This window comes from Hevea brasiliensis, chromosome 9 (genome assembly GCF_030052815.1).
Source record: "Hevea brasiliensis isolate MT/VB/25A 57/8 chromosome 9, ASM3005281v1, whole genome shotgun sequence".
Taxonomy (NCBI): domain Eukaryota; kingdom Viridiplantae; phylum Streptophyta; class Magnoliopsida; order Malpighiales; family Euphorbiaceae; genus Hevea; species Hevea brasiliensis.
In genome coordinates this window covers 15,918,494-15,937,369 of record NC_079501.1, presented here as the reverse complement: position 1 = coordinate 15,937,369, position 18,876 = coordinate 15,918,494, and the positions used below count along the sequence as shown (strand labels likewise).

General features: G+C 34.4%; 3 protein-coding genes across 5 annotated transcripts; 2 read left to right on the top strand and 1 right to left on the bottom strand.

Moving 5' to 3' along the window:
* The first annotated feature begins 1,804 nt into the window (after positions 1 to 1,804).
* On the top strand, positions 1,805 to 7,953 carry LOC110641138 (calcium-dependent protein kinase 28). Its single transcript, XM_021792742.2, has 12 exons — positions 1,805 to 2,481; positions 3,594 to 3,724; positions 3,934 to 3,975; positions 4,126 to 4,237; positions 4,328 to 4,406; positions 4,710 to 4,879; positions 5,386 to 5,512; positions 5,618 to 5,733; positions 5,892 to 5,999; positions 6,124 to 6,186; positions 6,568 to 6,741; positions 7,351 to 7,953. The coding sequence occupies exons 1-12, from the start codon at positions 2,071 to 2,073 to the stop codon at positions 7,513 to 7,515; spliced, it is 1,698 nt and encodes a 565-aa protein (XP_021648434.2). The 5' UTR covers positions 1,805 to 2,070; the 3' UTR covers positions 7,516 to 7,953.
* Positions 7,954 to 9,765: 1,812 nt separating this feature from the next.
* LOC110641150 (transcription factor bHLH121) lies at positions 9,766 to 13,042 on the bottom strand. Of its 3 annotated transcripts, none has more exons than XM_058153155.1 (6): positions 12,586 to 12,952; positions 12,091 to 12,212; positions 11,357 to 11,484; positions 10,812 to 11,279; positions 10,652 to 10,731; positions 9,766 to 9,817 (listed from the first exon to the last, which is right to left on the bottom strand). In XM_058153155.1, the coding sequence occupies exons 1-6, from the start codon at positions 12,696 to 12,698 to the stop codon at positions 9,781 to 9,783; spliced, it is 948 nt and encodes a 315-aa protein (XP_058009138.1). In that variant the 5' UTR covers positions 12,699 to 12,952; the 3' UTR covers positions 9,766 to 9,780. The 3 variants fall into 3 exon arrangements, with proteins under 3 accessions (XP_058009138.1, XP_058009137.1, XP_021648464.2); XM_058153154.1 differs by lacking the exon at positions 9,766 to 9,817 and adding an exon at positions 10,107 to 10,527 and having other exon boundaries at positions 12,586 to 12,951; XM_021792772.2 differs by lacking the exon at positions 9,766 to 9,817 and having other exon boundaries at positions 10,107 to 10,731; positions 12,586 to 13,042.
* A 768-nt stretch (positions 13,043 to 13,810) lies between these two features.
* Positions 13,811 to 18,876, top strand: LOC110641155 (DNA-(apurinic or apyrimidinic site) endonuclease 2). Its single transcript, XM_021792776.2, has 10 exons — positions 13,811 to 13,992; positions 14,104 to 14,215; positions 14,299 to 14,517; positions 14,605 to 14,690; positions 14,775 to 14,890; positions 14,972 to 15,052; positions 15,517 to 15,717; positions 15,963 to 16,114; positions 16,213 to 16,916; positions 18,599 to 18,876. The coding sequence occupies exons 1-10, from the start codon at positions 13,885 to 13,887 to the stop codon at positions 18,668 to 18,670; spliced, it is 1,851 nt and encodes a 616-aa protein (XP_021648468.2). The 5' UTR covers positions 13,811 to 13,884; the 3' UTR covers positions 18,671 to 18,876.

Here is an 18,876-nt window from a genome sequence, read left to right as displayed (position 1 = left end):
ACGCTTTGATTGTTGCGTTCATACTATAATATTTTTATCAATGATTTTCTTACCAACTATGCAATATGGTGACATGATTCCTCCTATCTTTCAACTTTTTTTTTTTTTTAACATGTATTATTTGTTTTCTTATGGTTGGTTATTAATGCTCTCTCACCAGCCTTTCAATTTCTAACGCTATTTCTATTTTGTTTTATATTGGTTGAAATAACATAATCTTTTGATGTTCGCATTATGATATTAAATTTATAATTTTAGCCATAATTTAAATAAAATATAATTGATTTATAAATTAAATATAAAAGGCATTATTATTTTTTATAAATAAAAACGTTGACACTATATATTTATAAAATACAATTTTTTAATTAATATATATTATTGTCATTAAAAAAAATAATGCAAATTATAGTACTACATAATTAATTTCACATAATAGATATTATACATACACATACTCAATTTTAAATTACTATTCCAATGATAATATTGTAAATTTTTTATTAATTTTTTGTATATATATATATATAATCATAGCATATGTGTATAATATTAAAAATGAAAGTTTAGAAAATGAAAATGACTTTTTTTTTATTAGAAAAATATTTTTGTTAATTTTTTTTAGTATCTCAAATATTAAAAAAATGCAAAGAATATTTTTTATAAAATAAATGAAGCAATAATATATGAATTTGTGATTTGGTATTACCATTTATGTTTAATGCGGAAGTTATAAATATTTAATTTTTAATTATATTGAATCGATTATGTTTAATAATAATATTTTCAAAATATTTTTAATAAAATTATACTTAAAAATCCTATTAAGAATTTTAATAATCTTAAATCTATTCAAATTTTTATATCTAACTATATATGGGTGGTTATAATTTTTTTTTTTTTAATTTTTTACTTTAACAAGCAAAATAAACTAACAAAATGGGAGCTAAACTAATTTGTCTGGCCTCTCATACCCAGCAGGAATGCCAAGCCTCACACACTGAGTGCTTATTTAGTATTACATTTAAATGTTTAAAATTAATTTTTGATTAAAAATATTATTTTAAATATCATCAAAAAAATAATTTTATTATTTTAATATTTTTTATAATTAAAATTTATTAAATTTAATTTTAATTTATTTTTTAATTAATATATTTAAAAAAATAATTTTTTTAATAATAATTCTAATACTAAACAGGCCCTAAGCCTTTTTTCAAATGGGAACTCGATCAATGTCTGATGATGATTGCCTCATCTTTTGCAACTGTTTGGGATTCATTTCAGATTGGAAAGTGATTAATAAGTCATTTAGGATTCATTTCCCATTGGAGAGTGCTAAGGAGCTTTGAGTGACACAAAGACTTGTTCAACTTTGAACTTTCCAAGATTTCACAAGTGGCTTTCTTGTGATTAACCTCAGGTCATAATCCACTTCTTTTTCCTTTTTTTTTTTTGTCATGAAGCGCTATCACACTGTATAGCTCCTGTGAATTATGTTAACGCTCAAATCTTTAATTAGAAAAATAAAAATGTTGTGCAAAAATGAATTAGGAGCCACTGATGCCTAACAGCCTTAACAGTGAGAGAAACTTTTCAGTTAGTGTAAAAATTAATAATAATAAAAATAAAGGGAAAAAAAATATATATATACATTCTGTAGCGTTATAATATTAACCAATTAAATAACTACCGGTTATTTTCCGTTACCATCTCCGTCCAGAAAATGGGAAACGGAGTAGACTTCTGCAGCCCAAATTTCTCATTGTCTCTCACTTTATCTTTTTCTTTCTTCTGTGTCAAATGTGAAAACAGGGAAGGTAAAAAAAAAAAAAAAAACAGAGAAAGTCTCTTTTGACCACCACCATCACCATCACCATCACCATTCACCACCTCACTCTTTCTCCCCTTCTTCCTCCTATCTTCTCCTACTCTTCACCTCTAAAGATCCCATCATTGATCCTCTTATGAGTTAATATAAATACGATCAAGGACTATTGTTTTTGACATTTCTCATGGTTGTCTCTCCTAAACATCTAATGAAGGTTTGCTAATAATCGGTAAGATCAAATGGGTGCCTGCTTCTCCACCATCAAAGTCAGTGGTTCTAACAGCAATAACAACACTACCGCTATCATTGGCCATCAATACCACCGCAAGGAAGGTACCAATAAGCCTCAATCAACGATCACAAATAAACAATCGTCGGATCAAAAGAATAATAACAATGGGACTCGCAAGAGTACACAACTGCAAACACAGCCGAAGCAGCAGCATAAGGTGAAAGAGAAGCAGACTTCCAGGCGACAGGGTGGGGTGATCCCATGTGGTAAACGCACGGATTTTGGGTATGCCAAGGATTTTGATAGGCGATACATGATCGGAAAATTATTGGGTCATGGCCAATTTGGATACACCTATGTTGCCACTGATAAAGCTAATGGAGATCGCGTCGCCGTCAAGAGGATTGAGAAAAATAAGGTATTCTGTCTCTTTGCATTTGTAATTTTTTTTTTTTTGTCAATTGGGTCTTTTTGGTTTGTCAATTCATTTATTTTTTTGTGAGTTTTATAGCCTAAATTGGGTATTTCTGATCGGGCTTTTCAAATTAATTTATGCCAGTGTATTGTAAACGACTAGAGATTTCAATTTAATCTAGGTATTTGTCTGGTTAATGGGGTGTTAGAGAAATCTAAAGGAAGATTTTTTTTAATTAATATTATTAATGGTGTTTTCGATGCTAAAGATTCCGATTATGGATTTGGGCAATGAATAATGGATATTGAGCATAAGATCCTTGAAGGGTCTTTTGCTTTTCTTGCAGATAGATTCCCATTTTCTTAATTTGCAATTATAATATGACCCCTTTTTGCTTGAACATCAAGCTTGTACCAAGTCGTTTTTACTGTATTCTTTTCTGTTGATTTGAAGATTGATGTTTTTCTTGTTGGGTGTCCATGCTTACTTTTATTTCCATGTTCAATGTTTTAGAAAGAGTTGCATCCATGAGAACATCTGACTTGGTTATCATTGAGGTAACCAGCATCTTATGGCATCCAATTTTCTGGGATTTGGCTGTATTGATGGGCTTAACTCATTTGAGTAATGATATTATCAAAAGATCATTGCGAAGGGATTTGGTTGCTGCCATTGGTATTAACCAGAGGCCTTCCGTATCTTTCTCAATGAGGTTAAATTGTTGATCACATTTTTCAGAGTTGTAGTAATCTGTTTCTGCAACAGAGAAAGTGTTTTAAAGACACATTTTCCTTTACCCTGATCAAAAGAGAAACACAAATTGTTATTATTTTTTAATACTGTAAATCTTCTTCATTTTCCTTTTTGAGGGTTGTCATGTGTAGGGTAAATGTTTTGTTCCTGTCTCTAATTAAGCAATAAGTAGTACTTTACCTATTTGTGATTATGGCCTGAGAGACTAGATTTAGCTTATGACTACTTAAGGCTTCAAGGCTTGAGATGTAACTAGTGTCATGGCTTTTAGTTTTCAAAGAAATGTTGTTCTTTAATGTGTTTATCTCTGGGAAGATGCTTTTGTGGTATATTTTAAAGTTAATACTTGGCTTTGATGCTAGATGGTTCTTCCTATTGCTGTTGAGGATGTTAAGAGAGAGGTCAAGATATTACGGGAACTTGCTGGCCATGAGAATGTAGTTCAGTTTTATGACGCATTTGAGGATGATTCTTATGTATATATAGTAATGGAGTAAGTGTTGTGGTTATAGCTTCTGTTTTGACTATGATTCAATCTATTATTAATGCATTTTTTCCCATAAATGTATCTCCTCCCAGTTGTGCTTTTCTGATGCTCCTTGTCCACAGCATGAGTTTTATTTTGAATATTAATCTGCATTTGTTATTCACCATCCCTCTACATTGTTAACTTTATGATTTCTTTACACCATCTTTGATTAGGTTATGTGAGGGTGGTGAATTGCTGGATCGCATATTAGCAAAGTAAGAATCTTTGTTTCTGGAATTCGATTGTTCTTTGCTCCCGTTGTACTATCATGTTTTCATGTTATTTCTGTGTCAAAAAATTTTTTTGGCATATTACCTTGTTTATTAGAATATTTCATATTTCTCTGTTTGATTTTCTTCAATCAGGAAGGATAGTCGTTATACCGAGAAAGATGCAGCAGTGGTTGTACGACAGATGCTCAAAGTTGCAGCTGAGTGTCATTTACATGGTTTGGTACACCGTGACATGAAACCAGAGGTATAATAGAGTTTATTATTGTGGATAGCATGCTCAGCATATTTAGAGTCATGCTTGCTGACAATGGTTGCTTATTTTTCTTGCTTGTAGAATTTTCTTTTCAAGTCAACCAAGGAGGACTCACCTCTGAAGGCCACAGATTTTGGCTTGTCAGACTTCATAAAACCAGGCGAGTTGTATTTTTCGTGCAAAGATCTTCTGTTTAGGTTTTTATTTTTATTTATTTTTTATGGGTGGAGGAAAAGAAACCAAAAGTCTTACCTGTAGTTTTGAGAGGACAAACTGTTATGTATGATATGTGTCCATTTGAATGAGAGTTGAGACACACACATAGATGCATGCATATATACATATACTCTTCTCTCATAAACTTGAGAGACTTTGGTACTCTTGTCAAACCTATGATTAGCATTTCAGAGCATTCCATTCAAAAAGTGATGAAGCCATAAATCATACTATTCAATGGTTGCAGGCAAGAAATTCCAAGATATTGTCGGTAGTGCTTACTATGTAGCCCCTGAAGTATTAAAGCGCAAGTCTGGACCTGAGTCAGATGTCTGGAGTATTGGTGTTATTACATACATTTTGCTATGTGGGAGGCGTCCATTTTGGGATAAGACAGAGGATGGTATATTTAAGGAGGTGTAGTACAATCTTAATTTTGGATACAGGCTTCTTTCTCCTCTTTTTTTTTTTTTTATTTTTTCCTGCCTGCCTGTGATTGTGAATTTACAATATGATGTCCTAAGGTTTTGGTAATAAAATTAGATTTTATGTTGCTTTAACCAACCTTTTCACAACATATGCGCGCTTTTCTGATTGGTGAATGTTTACATTTATGCTTCAGTTCTCAATTTGTGTATTTGAAGCAAAACTAGACAGTCTTATTATCCTCTATTTTATGCAGCCTTCTTAGCTTTCTGAATAATTATACTCACTTTGTAAAAGGTTATACTTAATGACATTTTAAATTCAGAAACTGATTTCTGAAGTATAATATGTTCTGGTGATATTTTATAAAAACTCAATTCTTTATGTCTTCTTTGTGGCATTTCAAATTTCTACTTAATTGAATTGCCTGTTATCTTATTTTGTTTTCATTGTTAAAATTTACTATCTTTTAGAATACTTATGTCTAAAGTCTGCAGGTCTTGAGGAATAAACCTGATTTTCGCCGCAAACCATGGCCAAGCATAAGTAATAGTGCTAAAGATTTTGTAAAGAAGTTACTGGTGAAGGATCCTCGGGTCAGACTTACTGCTGCTCAGGCCCTATGTATGTGTCTAACTGCTTACTTGGGAAAGAAATAAATGCTGATAAATTATGATGCATTACAAACATACAGGACCAGTTTGGCTCTAAAGGCGTTCTTTTTTGCAGCTCATCCATGGGTTAGAGAAGGAGGGGATGCATCTGAAATACCCATTGACATATCTGTTCTGAGCAATATGCGACAATTTGTGATGTACAGTCGTTTGAAACAATTTGCTCTAAGGGTAAAACAAACATCTATTTTGTTGGATTCTTCTAAGAGATGCAGGATTATCTTGATAACTTCTGGAGATTTTAGGAATGCTTATTTTAGGAAGAAATTTACAGGAGACAAATTGTTCATTCATGTAATTTTTTCTCACAAATGATTGATGCCGTGCAGGCATTGGCTAGCACACTGGATGAGGGGGAGCTGGCTGATCTTCGGGATCAATTTGATGCAATTGATGTTGATAAAAATGGTTCTATTAGTCTTGAAGAGATGAGACAGGTATGTTTGTTTTTCCCATTAATTAATCCTTATATCCATATTTCATGTATTCTATTTTGAATGAAACATGTTTCCTTTTGTACAGTTCCTTTATTTTATTTCAACATGGATGGTTTCAATGCAGGCACTTGCTAAAGACCTTCCTTGGAAGTTGAAAGACTCTCGTGTCTTGGAAATTCTTCAAGCCGTAAGCATGATTTATGCTCTCTGCTCTAGGAAGAACTTTTTCTCAATAGATAATGGAGGAGAAATTAGTCTTCAACTTGCTAAAGATGCCATCCTTATTTTCAATAGATTGGACGCTTCTACATTTTTTTTTTGTGCTAGAAATGAGTGTTGTAGGATTCATGGGTCTTTTGCATAATGATGATGATTTTTTTCCAGCTAGATTTTTTTTTGGAAATAGATTGTGGGATAACCCTCCAAACTTGGTGACACTGGTATCCATGCCAACGGGCTTGGCAACATACTATCTTGTAGAACTTTCTATGAAATAACATTGCCCGTGAAGTGCACTGTTTCCTTGCTATGTTTTGGAACATAATGGGAGTTTATCTGTTTGATGCAGATTGACAGCAACACAGATGGACTTGTTGATTTCTCCGAATTTGTTGCTGCTGCTCTACATGTGCATCAACTAGAGGAACACAATTCTGAGAAGTGGCATCTGCGTTCACAGGCTGCTTTTGAGAAATTTGATCTTGATAAAGATGGTTATATAACACCAGAAGAACTAAGAATGGTCAGTATTGCCAAACATGCACCATCATAATTCCATCTCCCACCATAGCTGAAAAATAAGAATATTAAAAATATGATATTATGCTGATGATGTTTAAGTTATTGACTTTTGTCTTTATTTTTTGGTTTAAGCAATTGATCTTGGTTTGCATGGAACGCAACCTAAGTGGTCCTTTATGGGTTCAATAATTAATATGGATTTTTGAACTCACTTGGAGCTATAGTTGAAGAAATGATCTTTATGCCTCTTTTCATTGTTCTTGTACATGCATCTGATTAGAAAAGATTTTCTAGGTGTTGAAGGAGTAGCTTTCATTTAGTTTTGGTATTTGGAATCTCTTAGGTAGCAGCTATTCAATAATTCCTGTCTTTGTCTTCTGTTTGCTGCTCACATTTATTGCCTTACACTTTATATTTGTGAAAGGCCCCTTCATGGCTGAATAACATTGCAATCATGCAAGTGATCTTGTACTCAAATCCTAGATCACACGGGAGCTTGGTACTTGTGCAGCTCCTCTTTACTCAATATGCTTTCATGTTTAATGTGTTTTGTAACTGAAAAAAGTTTGGCCTAAATCCTTCTAACTGATTTTGCTTTATTGCCTTGTAGCACACGGGCTTGAAAGGTTCCATTGACCCACTACTTGAGGAGGCTGATATTGATAAAGATGGTAAAATAAGCCTTTCGGAATTCCGTAGACTGCTAAGAACAGCAAGTATTAGTTCACGAAATGCACCAAGCACATCTGCTCATCGAAATGCTCAGAAGATTTAGAGCAGAAATGGAGTTTTGAAGATTGAGACAAGTGGGAGGGTAACAGAAAAATTGGGTTGCTTCTCGCATAAACTCTACTTGAAGATTGCACAGAGGTCTACATTGGGTACCTTGCTCCATTACCGTCCATTTACCTCTGCTGAACTCTTCAGTTTGCCCCACAGCATCTCTGTTAAGAGGAGGTATTATATTTATTAAGTGGAGAGGTGTTGGTTCTCTATGGAGGATGGCTCTGCGTGTGGTGGTCATACTTTTTTGTACATTCTTTTGGAGTGTTGGGGACTTTCTTTGTTGTAACCAACGAATTGTAATACCTAACCACAAATAAAATACCAACGAATGGTTGGTGTTTTAGAAATCTGTTGCGTTTATTGTATGTGAAAATCATGAACTTGCACTTTGTATTTTTTAATAAAAAAATTATATATGTTATTTTAATATTAGTGCATAAAATCTGGATTGTGATGATAGTGATTCTAGTAATAGTGCTAATTAAAGCCAAGATAGCCACATGTCCCCGAGGAATCTCGTTCATAGTGGTGTTCTCTGAGAGCATATTCAATTTGGCTATATGCTCAATCGAGGATGGTACCTTAAGCCCTTGGAATGTAAAATTTTTGTACAATCTAAAAGTTGTGTCAGAAAACTCAGCTACTGCAGATTGATTTTTGTCCATCAAAACATCATTTGGGATCCATTAGATAATGGGTTCAATTGACAAAGTTTAGGAGTAATTGAGGATAAAAAAACACAAGTTGTGTTTGAAATTTAAGGAGAATTTTACTCATGATAGATAAATTTTAAGGTTGATAATACCACAGTATTACTCCACTCTCTCACTCTCTCATCTCACATTTTTTTTCTCTATATGCAGCAGGGTATGTCCTTTCAATTTCTTTGATCATCTAGCTCATTTTTTATTGCAAATCATAACTTGAAATCCCTCGATTGTTTCTTCCAATGGCTCATTCTTCATCGTCAATAAAAAATTTTACCTGAAGCTTATAACACAACTTCTTTTGTCATTGTGAATGCTATTATCTTTATTTTCTCTCTCGCTTATTATTCCCTTGATTCATTAGTTCGCTTGTTTATTCGTCGATTCATCAGTTCGCTTGTTTGTTCGTCGATTCATCAGTTCGCTTATTGTCCCCTCGAAGGATTGTGAGTTTGATAACTGTTTTCCTCACGAATGGGAGGTTATTTGTTGTATCTTTTTTTCAATAGCTGATTCGAATGAGAAGATTTGAAGGACCATTGTCAATTTCACAGCTGTGAAAGCAAAAATAGCCCACAATCAAGGTTAGTCACAAACTGATTGCTTTAAGGATATATATTTGAATAGTGATATTTGATTTAAAAAGCTTATTTCTGGTGTTTGCATTGATCCATGATGTTCTTATTTTCGCCTCTTCTTCACATTGACAAAGGAATGTCATTGATTGATAGCTTTCTCCCATCAAACTGAGACATCATCAACAGAAGAAAGAAAAAAGGAAAGCATAAGAATATTCTTCACCTACAAACGTGAAGAAAAAAAGAGAGTAAAAGAAAACACGATTTCACCTTTTAGCAAGAAGAGAGAAAAATGAGAGAGGCAAGGTTTTAGAGATAAATAAAGATGAGAAAGTGAGACACTAAAATATTATACATTGAAAGAGAGAGAAGAACAAAAGATAAATTTTAATCTTTATCTAGATATGCCACGTCATCCTTTTTAACCTTTAAATGGGTTTTTGTAGATTGTATAGGGTTTAAAGTGACATTTACAATAGTTTATGAGATTTTAAGTAAAATTTTAAAGTTTATATACCATAGTGTTACCGACCCCAAAATTTATGTACTATAAGTGAAATTTACCCATGAAATTTGAGTAGGCATACGCTAGGCAGAGCAGGTTCTGCTATTTTGTTATTTTAAACGTTTCCTTCATTATGCGGTTTCAATTTCAAAATTGCCTTCCATTTAAAAATAAATCTGAACTTGATAGTATTGAAAATATTTTCTTAACATCAACGTTTTGTTTTCCTTCATGCTTCATCTCCACCACCAGTAAGACTAATTACTGTTCTTTGTCCTTCAACGCTTCTAAACAATAATAATAATAATTACTTCTCTTCCCTTTCTATTCTCATGAAATTTACTGATACTGATCCATTAAGTTAAATGATCTGCAAGTTTAGTCCTGCTTGATGGGAATAAGAGATGGTAAAACAAATCAACCATTTTTATAACACTTATAGCCTTACAGATAAAGCTGCAGAATTAGAGTCTGCACTGTCCTTGAAGAGGTGTGACTTGTCTGTAACCATTCAACACCCACAGCAGACCAATTTAAGAAACAAACATAACCAATAAGGAAACTCTTTCAGTTAAAAAGCAATTACCATAAAGAACTCATTTTCTATTTCAGTGCATAATTTGTCTCTACTAAGATGGGAAAAATAACTGCGTTTTAACTCAGTATAGTTCTTACATCAAGAACAAAGGAGTTACATATTTTACACAGTTTTCACTGTCACTGCAAGATCTGTAAATGGCAAAGGATAATTTCATATGTAAATGGAAATTTAAATACGGAAAAAAAGAAGTTTACACCCAAAAAGGCAATGTACCACTAAATTAAATGGTCAATTAAAGAGTCGGACACTTTTGTACTTATTTACATAGAATTTTATCCACTTAAAACCTACTAGACAGCAAGCTATCAAGCGTAGGAGAGATCTGTAGGCATGTTAGAAGCATTTTCTCAGTTGGTCAGCAACTGGAATACATTCTGGACAAGTTACTTGAGTAAAAGTATGGGAGGGCCGAATGGTGAACCCAACCCAGGTTCTTCAGGAGCTAAGGACAACTAAGAGATTAACACCAATTTCCATCATTGCTGACCAGTTACCAGCATAATTCACCTCGCTTCCAAACTCAGAATTGGTCACAAGAGACATCAAATTTGTTACAGCCAAAACTCAAGCTATGGGCATTATTTCCCACGAGTCACAATGAGTTGCACTACTTTTGTATGTTAGAATTCGGAGAAAGCCAATAGGAAAACCAAGCAGTATATCAATTAGTGGATTTTGCGACATCGCCCACACTATTAGAGGAACTATCCTGAATACCATGGGAAAAAGAATACCTGCTTGAGGAGCTACCATTTGTAGTATTTTTTTCCTTTCCATGCAATTGCTTGCCTTTCCTTTCTCCAGTTGACTTATCCTGCATAAATCTTTTCAATCAGTTCTGTTGTTGATGTGTCAAGCATTTCCACAAGAACAATAGCCAACATTAGAACCAACCTGTTGAGGTGATGATCCAGGCATTTTCAGTTCAAGTTCTGTTGCAACATCATTAGAATCATCACGCCTTTCTGCATTGCTGCCCCTTGGATGATCTGCTGACTTGCTTTTGGAATCCAGTTTGCTTGAAATAAGGGAAGTGGAAGCATATTGGACCGATGGCTGTTCATGTGGAGGATTAGCAGGAGTTGGGTATGGAATAAAGGTTGAGCAAGGACTAGGAATTACATTAGGATTTTGATTTCTAAAGAAGGGAAATGGCTGCATTGATGGATGCATGGGAATTGGACCAGGTGGGACAGGTAAGGGGACTGGATATGGATAAGTAGGACCCATGACAACAGAAGGATCAACGGCAGGCCATGGAAACATAACCCTGAGCCTTTGTTGACACTGAGAATTTAAGTTTTCAATATCAGATTTTAAAGATGCCTTTTCTTCTCTCAGCTCATTCTTCTCCTGCATTAGCTGTACTAAACACTTTATCACATGAGCAATGGCAAAACAGTTCATCACTCAGCAACTGAACATGAAGAGTCAATCACCTCATGTGATTCTTCCGAAAGTGCAGTGTAATCAGCCTTTAGTCTGCTGACTTCAGCTGTTAGATCCTTCAGCATTTGAATTGCGTCAGTCAAAATGGTTGCCTTGTCATTCTTGGGTCTATCTGGGTCTGAGTGAAAATTTAACAGGACATTAGTAAAAGATCAAGCAAATTAACATATACCCAAAATGAAAAATAAAAAATGCAAGTGCACGATTATCCTATATTGATTTTAGTGAAATTATGTTATCAAATTCAAATTTCTTATCCAAAACATTGATTATCAATAGATACCAACAACTGCTTTATGATGGGTCCAGTAGAAGCAAACTAATACAGGACCTCTAACCATAGAAATCAAACAGAATTTCAAAGTCAAATTTGAAGTGAATCATTTTAATATGATTAGGACTTTAACAGCTACTGCTATAAGCCAACAGCAAATGGAAACAGTTTTGACTTTAGACTTGTAGCAAAATGGTCCACCGTGTTTCTGCCAAAGGATAGGTTCTTGCAGTTTTTGGTGCAAATTCACTATGGTAGTCTGTTTACCCATTTTGGCAGAAACACGGTGGACCATTTTGCTACAAGTCTAAAGTCAAAACACATTAGGTAAATAAGTAGCCATTGAACTGTTTTAGCTATTAAGAATTACTGGAAGAAATGAATTCAACTGTCGCTGAAATAGGCATGTAAATGTATCCCATACGGCACCAAAGAACACCACCATATTACCTAATGTGTTTCCCAGCTCAAGAAACTGCTCATTCAGACGGTCTCTCCTCAATTTCTCCCTGTCTGCTTTCTGAAACTTTCTTGCAGCAATTGGATCCTTAACCTCCGGTTCCAGCCTATGTCTGCAAGCGACGCACCTATCACATTAAGCACAAAAACATGGAAACAAAAAAGAAAAAGAACAGAGTTTAACCAAATCTCCACCTCAACTTTCAAAGAGTTGCAAATCCACGACACAAATGCAAGCATTCCAGAAAACCCAATTCTTATTTCACTAATCACAAAGGTTGTTCAAAGAAAAAAAAAACATTTTCAAAGAATCTCAGGCTCAAACGATCAACTATCTCACTGTTCATGATTTCAAAGTCACAAAAATTGCAGTTGACCGAAAATTCAAAGTTTCATTCATTTTATATACACACCTATCCGAATAGGGCCCAAGAAAACAATTGAAAATTACAAGAATTATAGATTTGGATAACAAAGAAAAGAAACCTGCGTTCGGGGATGGAGTTGGAGGGGGTCATGGAGTGAGGAGAAGTCGAAGGAGCTACATCTGCCGCCAAAGATTGAGAGAAATCGTTGGTTGTTGTCTTCCATTGATCCATTCTAGTTAAACTCCTCACTCTCCCCAGTTTCCTCCTATATCTTTCTAGCACATAGCTAAAATTCAAAAAACAGAAAAGAATTCTAGGGTTTCAAATTCAATTGGAAAACCTGATCGGAGAAATAGAGAGGGGAGAAGATTGGAAGCTACAGATAGCGCGCAGAGAAGAAAGAGGAACATGTGGTTTCCACGAGCCACCACCCAACATGTGCCCACCACGTTCGTCTCTGCATATTATTATTATTATTATATTATATTATTAGACCACAGTGTTGGGATGGTGGGCTCTGCTCATATGGTCCACGCTCCATGGTCATGTTTGCTTTGGTGCGAAAACATAAGAATGGAGGAAAATTGAAATCGTTTACTAATTATAAGAAAAAAATTTTCAAGCCTTTTTATAAGTATTTTTTAAAGTAATTTTTTTATTTTTTAAAGTAAAAAAATTACAATTGAATAATTGAGTTAAATTAGTCTAAAACTTAATTTAATACTTAATTAATTTTTCATAGTATTGTTATAATAATAATAATAATAATAATAATAATAAATTTTCTTTTTATAAATATTAATTTTAAGAAAGGAAATAATATATGCCGTTCATTGACTAATTTTATTTTAAATAAAAACATTACCATTTTTTAATATAAAACTATTTTAATTTAATATCTTTAATTTACAATGAATAATCAACTTTATTTTTTCAAATTAATAAAATTATTAGGAATTATAAAATATTTAATACTAAGATAATATTTTCACCTTTTTTGTTTAAAATAATATTTTTGTCCTCTTGTTTATATATAAAATTATTTTATAATTCTTAAAAGAATTAAATGAAGAAGAGAAAAAGTATTAAAATGTTATTTTTATAATAAATTTTACGAACTTTTTTTAATCTCATATTTTATTAAAAAACTTTATTTTAATTTAATGTTAAATTATTAATTTTAAATTATTAATTTTAATCGACTTCAATATAATTTTAGTTTCTTTTCAGGCTTGCACGGGTCTACGTTTTGAGTTTTTAATTTTACCCGGCACCTGACGATGTCATTAAACGACGCCACTTTGACGCGATTAGCTTCCAATATATGACTGGCAAACAAAATGACAACACAACACAACACAACACAACGCAACACATCCCGTTCCCGGGGAGGTGGCTTTTGGGCAGAGGGAGAAGAATGAAGATAGTGACGTACAACGTCAATGGCCTCAGGCAACGCATCTCCCAGTTTGGCTCTCTCCTCAAATTGCTTGATTCTTTCGATGCCGATATCATTTGCTTTCAGGCATTACGTTCCCTTCTTTTTTTTACCCCACAAAAAATTCTCTTTTTCTCTGCTTCTTATGAATAATTTACAATCTAATCCTCCGTTTTTATTTTGATTTGACCTGAATAGGAAACCAAATTGAGAAGACAGGAGCTTACTTCGGATTTAGCCATGGCCGATGGCTATGAATCCTTCTTTTCCTGCACTCGCACGAATGACAAGGGCCGCACTGGCTACTCCGGTAACATGTTTGTTAATTTGCCTCAACCAATGTACCTTGCTTTCCATTTCTAAATACGATTCTTTCCTTTCCTTTTCTTGTAGGTGTTGCTACTTTTTGTCGTGTAAAGTCCGCATTTTCGAGTAACGAAGTGGCATTGCCGGTTGCAGCGGAGGAAGGTTTCACTGGGCTTATGGATATGTCTAGAAATGGAAAAGACGAAATGCCGGCAGTAGCGCAAGACCTTGAGGAGTTTGATAAAGATGAGCTCCTCAAGGTTGATGGTGAGGGCAGGTGTATCATCACTGATCATAGTCATTTTGGTATTGCTGCTTTTGATTTGGTTGAAATTTTGAATTTTTAAATGGGATATTTTTTGATATGATTAATGGTTATGGGGCATTTGGCAGTTCTTTTCAATATATATGGACCTCGAGCAGAAAGTGATGATTCCGAGAGGATACAGTTTAAGCTCATGTTCTTCAAGATACTACAGGTAAATTGGATTTTTTTTTTCTTCTCCTTTTTAATGGAGATTATGCACCATGTTATCTGAGAAAGTTCATTTTATTTGTTGTAGAAAAGATGGGAGAGTCTTCTGCACAAGAGAAGGAGGATATTTGTTGTCGGTGATCTCAACATTGCGCCCACTGCCATGGATCGTTGCGATGCTGGTCCAGATTTTGAGAACAATGAGTAAGCTGTTGGCTGCTTTCTATGCCGTGCTTGTGCCTTTAGACTATTTGGATCCTCTTACTGTTCTCTGTAATTTTATAGGTTCAGAAGATGGTTTAGATCTATGCTAGTTGAGTCTGGAGGCCTCTTTTTTGATGTTTTCAGAGCAAAACATCCTGACAGGTTTGAAATTTAAGCCTAATATGCATTAGGTTCTTGTTGATGGACAAATGATTAATTGTTTTGTTATGGAATTTTTCAAAATCAGGATTTTAGAGTTGATTTTTGCTTGGCCAGCCAAAAAGAGATTTGGAATTCTAATTATGTGGCGTATCTCAGTATCTGTGTTTTAGGAATCTTTTGTCCTTAAAATACCCTTAAACAATCTCACAAAAAATCTGTTGTTCAATTTATATATATTTTCAATAGACAAATTATCATTTGTGTCATTGCAATTTTCTCAATGTGCATGTGGCTACCTATTTTGTTTAGTTTGTAATGTATCCTCTGATATTTGAAAGCTAAGCTCTCACTCAATAGTATATTTCATTCCTCACATAGTTGCATCGTCTTTCTATCACTACTATTTTGTTTTCCAAGGTTTCTTGTGTTGAAACCTAGTTTTTCTCTTATGAATTATTCCACAGAAGAGAAGCTTACACATGCTGGCCATCGAACACTGGAGCTGAACAATTTAATTATGGGACTAGAATTGACCACATTCTTTGTGCTGGGTCATGCTTGCATCAAGACCATGACTTGCGAGGTCATAACTTTGTTACTTGCCATGTCAAGGAGTGCAACATATTGACAGAGTATAAACGCTGGAAACCTGGAAATACACTGAGGTATATATTTCAACCAACTATATCATTACATAGTTTTATTTATTCTGTGGCTATTGGCTAATAATATAATGAAGCTCTTTCACTCTCTAGCTCTAGCTCTAGCTCATGTGTATGCTATGTATATGCTTGTGCTTGCACATGTGCATGGTCATGCATGTCTAAATTCATTCATAGAGGTGTCTCGTCTTTTTGCATGTTTGTGCAAATGCAATGATCCTAACTTTCTTTGCTTACCCTACACATAGGTGGAAGGGTGGGTGGGGCATCAAACTGGAAGGTTCTGATCATGCTCCAGTTTATACAAGTTTGGTAGAAATCCCTGTTGTTCCCCAACATGGCATCCCTTCTTTGTCTGCTAGATATCTCCCAATGATTCATGGTCTCCAGCAGACCCTTGGTGTGAGAAAATTTCCCTGTTACTCAATGATAGTTTGTATCATGCCATTTATTTCCCTTTTATCTTTTAGTAGCTGTAAAGTCCTTAATCTTGTGCAGTGTCCGTTCTAATGAAAAGAAAAGCGGCTACACAAGTTCAATCTTGCAGCATATCAACTTCATTCTCAGAAGGAAATGTTTCTATAGAGAAACACAGTGAAAGCATGAAAGGATCTTTCAATAGATGCAGCATACCTGGCCCAACCACAAATGACTCTTTGAATGAAGACTCTGAAGGTGCCATTTTGAAAACAGGCAAGCAATCCAAGGATTTCATTGATGAGACTTGCCCCAACACCACTATTGTGTTGTGCAGTGGCAATGATAATTCTGTGCCTGAGGAGAAAACAAAGAAAAAAGCAAGAAAGAGTCAATGGTCCCAGCTCTCCCTGAAGTCATTTTTCCAGAAAAGTCCGAACCTCAGCAGTAGTTCTGAAAACTCTTCAATGGATATTTCGCTTAGTCAGGCAGATGTGGCCAACTCTAATAGTCACCCAAATGAAACTGTTGCTCAGGATGACCAAATCAGCAGTCCCAAGCATAATGAAGCAAATACGGATTCTCAGGATCAGAATGAATTAAATGATGGCCCTTCAGAGAAAGAGAGAAACAATGTTGCTTTACTGGAGTGGCAAAGGATACAACAACTCATGCAGAATAGCATGCCTCTTTGCAAGGGCCATAAGGAACCATGTGTTGCTCGGATAGTGAAGAAACCGGGTCCTACTTTTGGCCGCAGATTTTATGTCTGTGCTCGAGCTGAGGTATTCATACGCTATATCATTCCGCATATCACTTAGTACATAGGAGTTTGCTCATATGCTTTAGTTTTTAGGAATTTGCGCATATGCTTTAGTTTTTTTTTTTTTTTTATAAGTCTGAAGGGAAAACATAAGAGGCTCATGGATAATAAAAATTAATGATATAGAGAGGTTCGCACCAATTTCATGAAATGAGATGTTGCCCACCAATCCCCCCGTCCCCTCGTGGTATTATGGAAACTAATGTTTAGGACTAATGTTTATTTTGATCTATCATTTCCACAATCCTTTGCATATTGAGCTAAGTGGTGTTACGTTTATTACATAGGTTGGCTTATTTAGCTAAGAGATTATAGTTTGGGCGTAGGGGTGTAAATGAGTCAAGCTTGACTTGAATTCGAGCTTGAACTCAAGTGGTGAGTTTAGCCGGGTTCAAGCCAGTGTTCTCAAGGCGAGAGGCGACGCCAAGGCAATAGGATACGTTATGGTTTAAGGCGAGAAGTGAGGTGAGGGTCTTTTTGAATTGAGGCATTATACCCTAAATTATAAACATAAAAATATCATACTTTTAACTAGTTTGATAAGTAAAATAGCATATTGTATTACCCTTATCACCCATCTAACAAAAAATTGAAAAAAAAAAACAAAACAATACCCAGTGAGAGAGAAAGAAGAGGAGAGAAAGAAAGAACTGGGAGGTTAAAAGAAAGAAAGAAAGAATCAGTTCAACAAGATGAGAGAAGAAAGGAGAGGAGAGGAGAAGAGAAGAAGGAGAGGAGAGGAGAGAAATACATGTTTGTGGTCTGTTTGAGTGCTGCTGGCATGAACTGAATGAAGGAGAGATTAGTGTTCCTTAAAAGTCACCTGGGCAAGGCGGGACAGCCTCGCCTAGCCCAGTGTCCTTCATCGCCTTTAATAACACTGGTTCAATTATTAGAATGTTTGAGTCAAATGTCTAACAAGCCTAATCAAGAATACAAGTTTTTATATAATTTTAGAATATATTTTATATTATATATGATATTTAAATAATAATTTATCAATTTGAGCTTGAATTCTTGCTTACTTGAGTTTATAGGAGATTGATAAAGAAGTTCACTCAAACTTGTAATGATGATAAGCTAAGTTGAGCATCAAGTATTTTGATTTTTTCATAGAGTTGAATTTGAGCATGGAAAATAACTAGAGTTTGAGTCAAGTAGTGAGTCTTGGGTTTTCTAATTGAGTTGAATTTGAGCAGTATATTGCATCAACTCGGCTTGACTCAATGGAACTCCCAAGTATTCATAGTTCACCTGCTTAAATATCTTTATGCTTATTGTGGCACATAACTTTATGGATTTACTTGGTTTAGGTCTTTTGACCAGCTGCAGAGATACTATGCATGCGAAGTATACCAGTAATGGTTGATCATTTGTGAGCTAGATTTAGCAAAGAATAAGGTTTCGTTTAAAATAAATCATTTACAAGAAAATAATTCAATTAAATTCTCACGCAATCATACTTCGTTTCTATTTCTTTGAAAGTGAATTTTTTTTTTTAAGTTAAATAGAATTGAATTCTTTCGTTTCAAACATGATAATTAATAAAAAAGAAATGAAATGAATTGAATATTTGTAAGATTCTAGATTCCAAACTGGGATAAGTGAAATAATTGCAGATTTTTCCTTATTTACATTTTGTAGGGACCAGTATCCAATCCTGAAGCTAATTGTGGTTTCTTTAAATGGGCTTCTTCAAAATCCCGGCAGAAATGACTCATATTTTTTATCTTTACATTAGTAAGTAATCTTGTAATTTTGTTGTGGACTTTTGCTTCTTTCTTCATCTTTTTGTTGTAGTCCTTTATTTTGCAGTCTCTTCATTCTCATTTGAGCGTGTTCAGTGTCAGCCTGCATTTGAGCTGTATCATCATCTGAATCGAATGGCATATTTATGTACAATAGAGTAAGCGATATTCTTC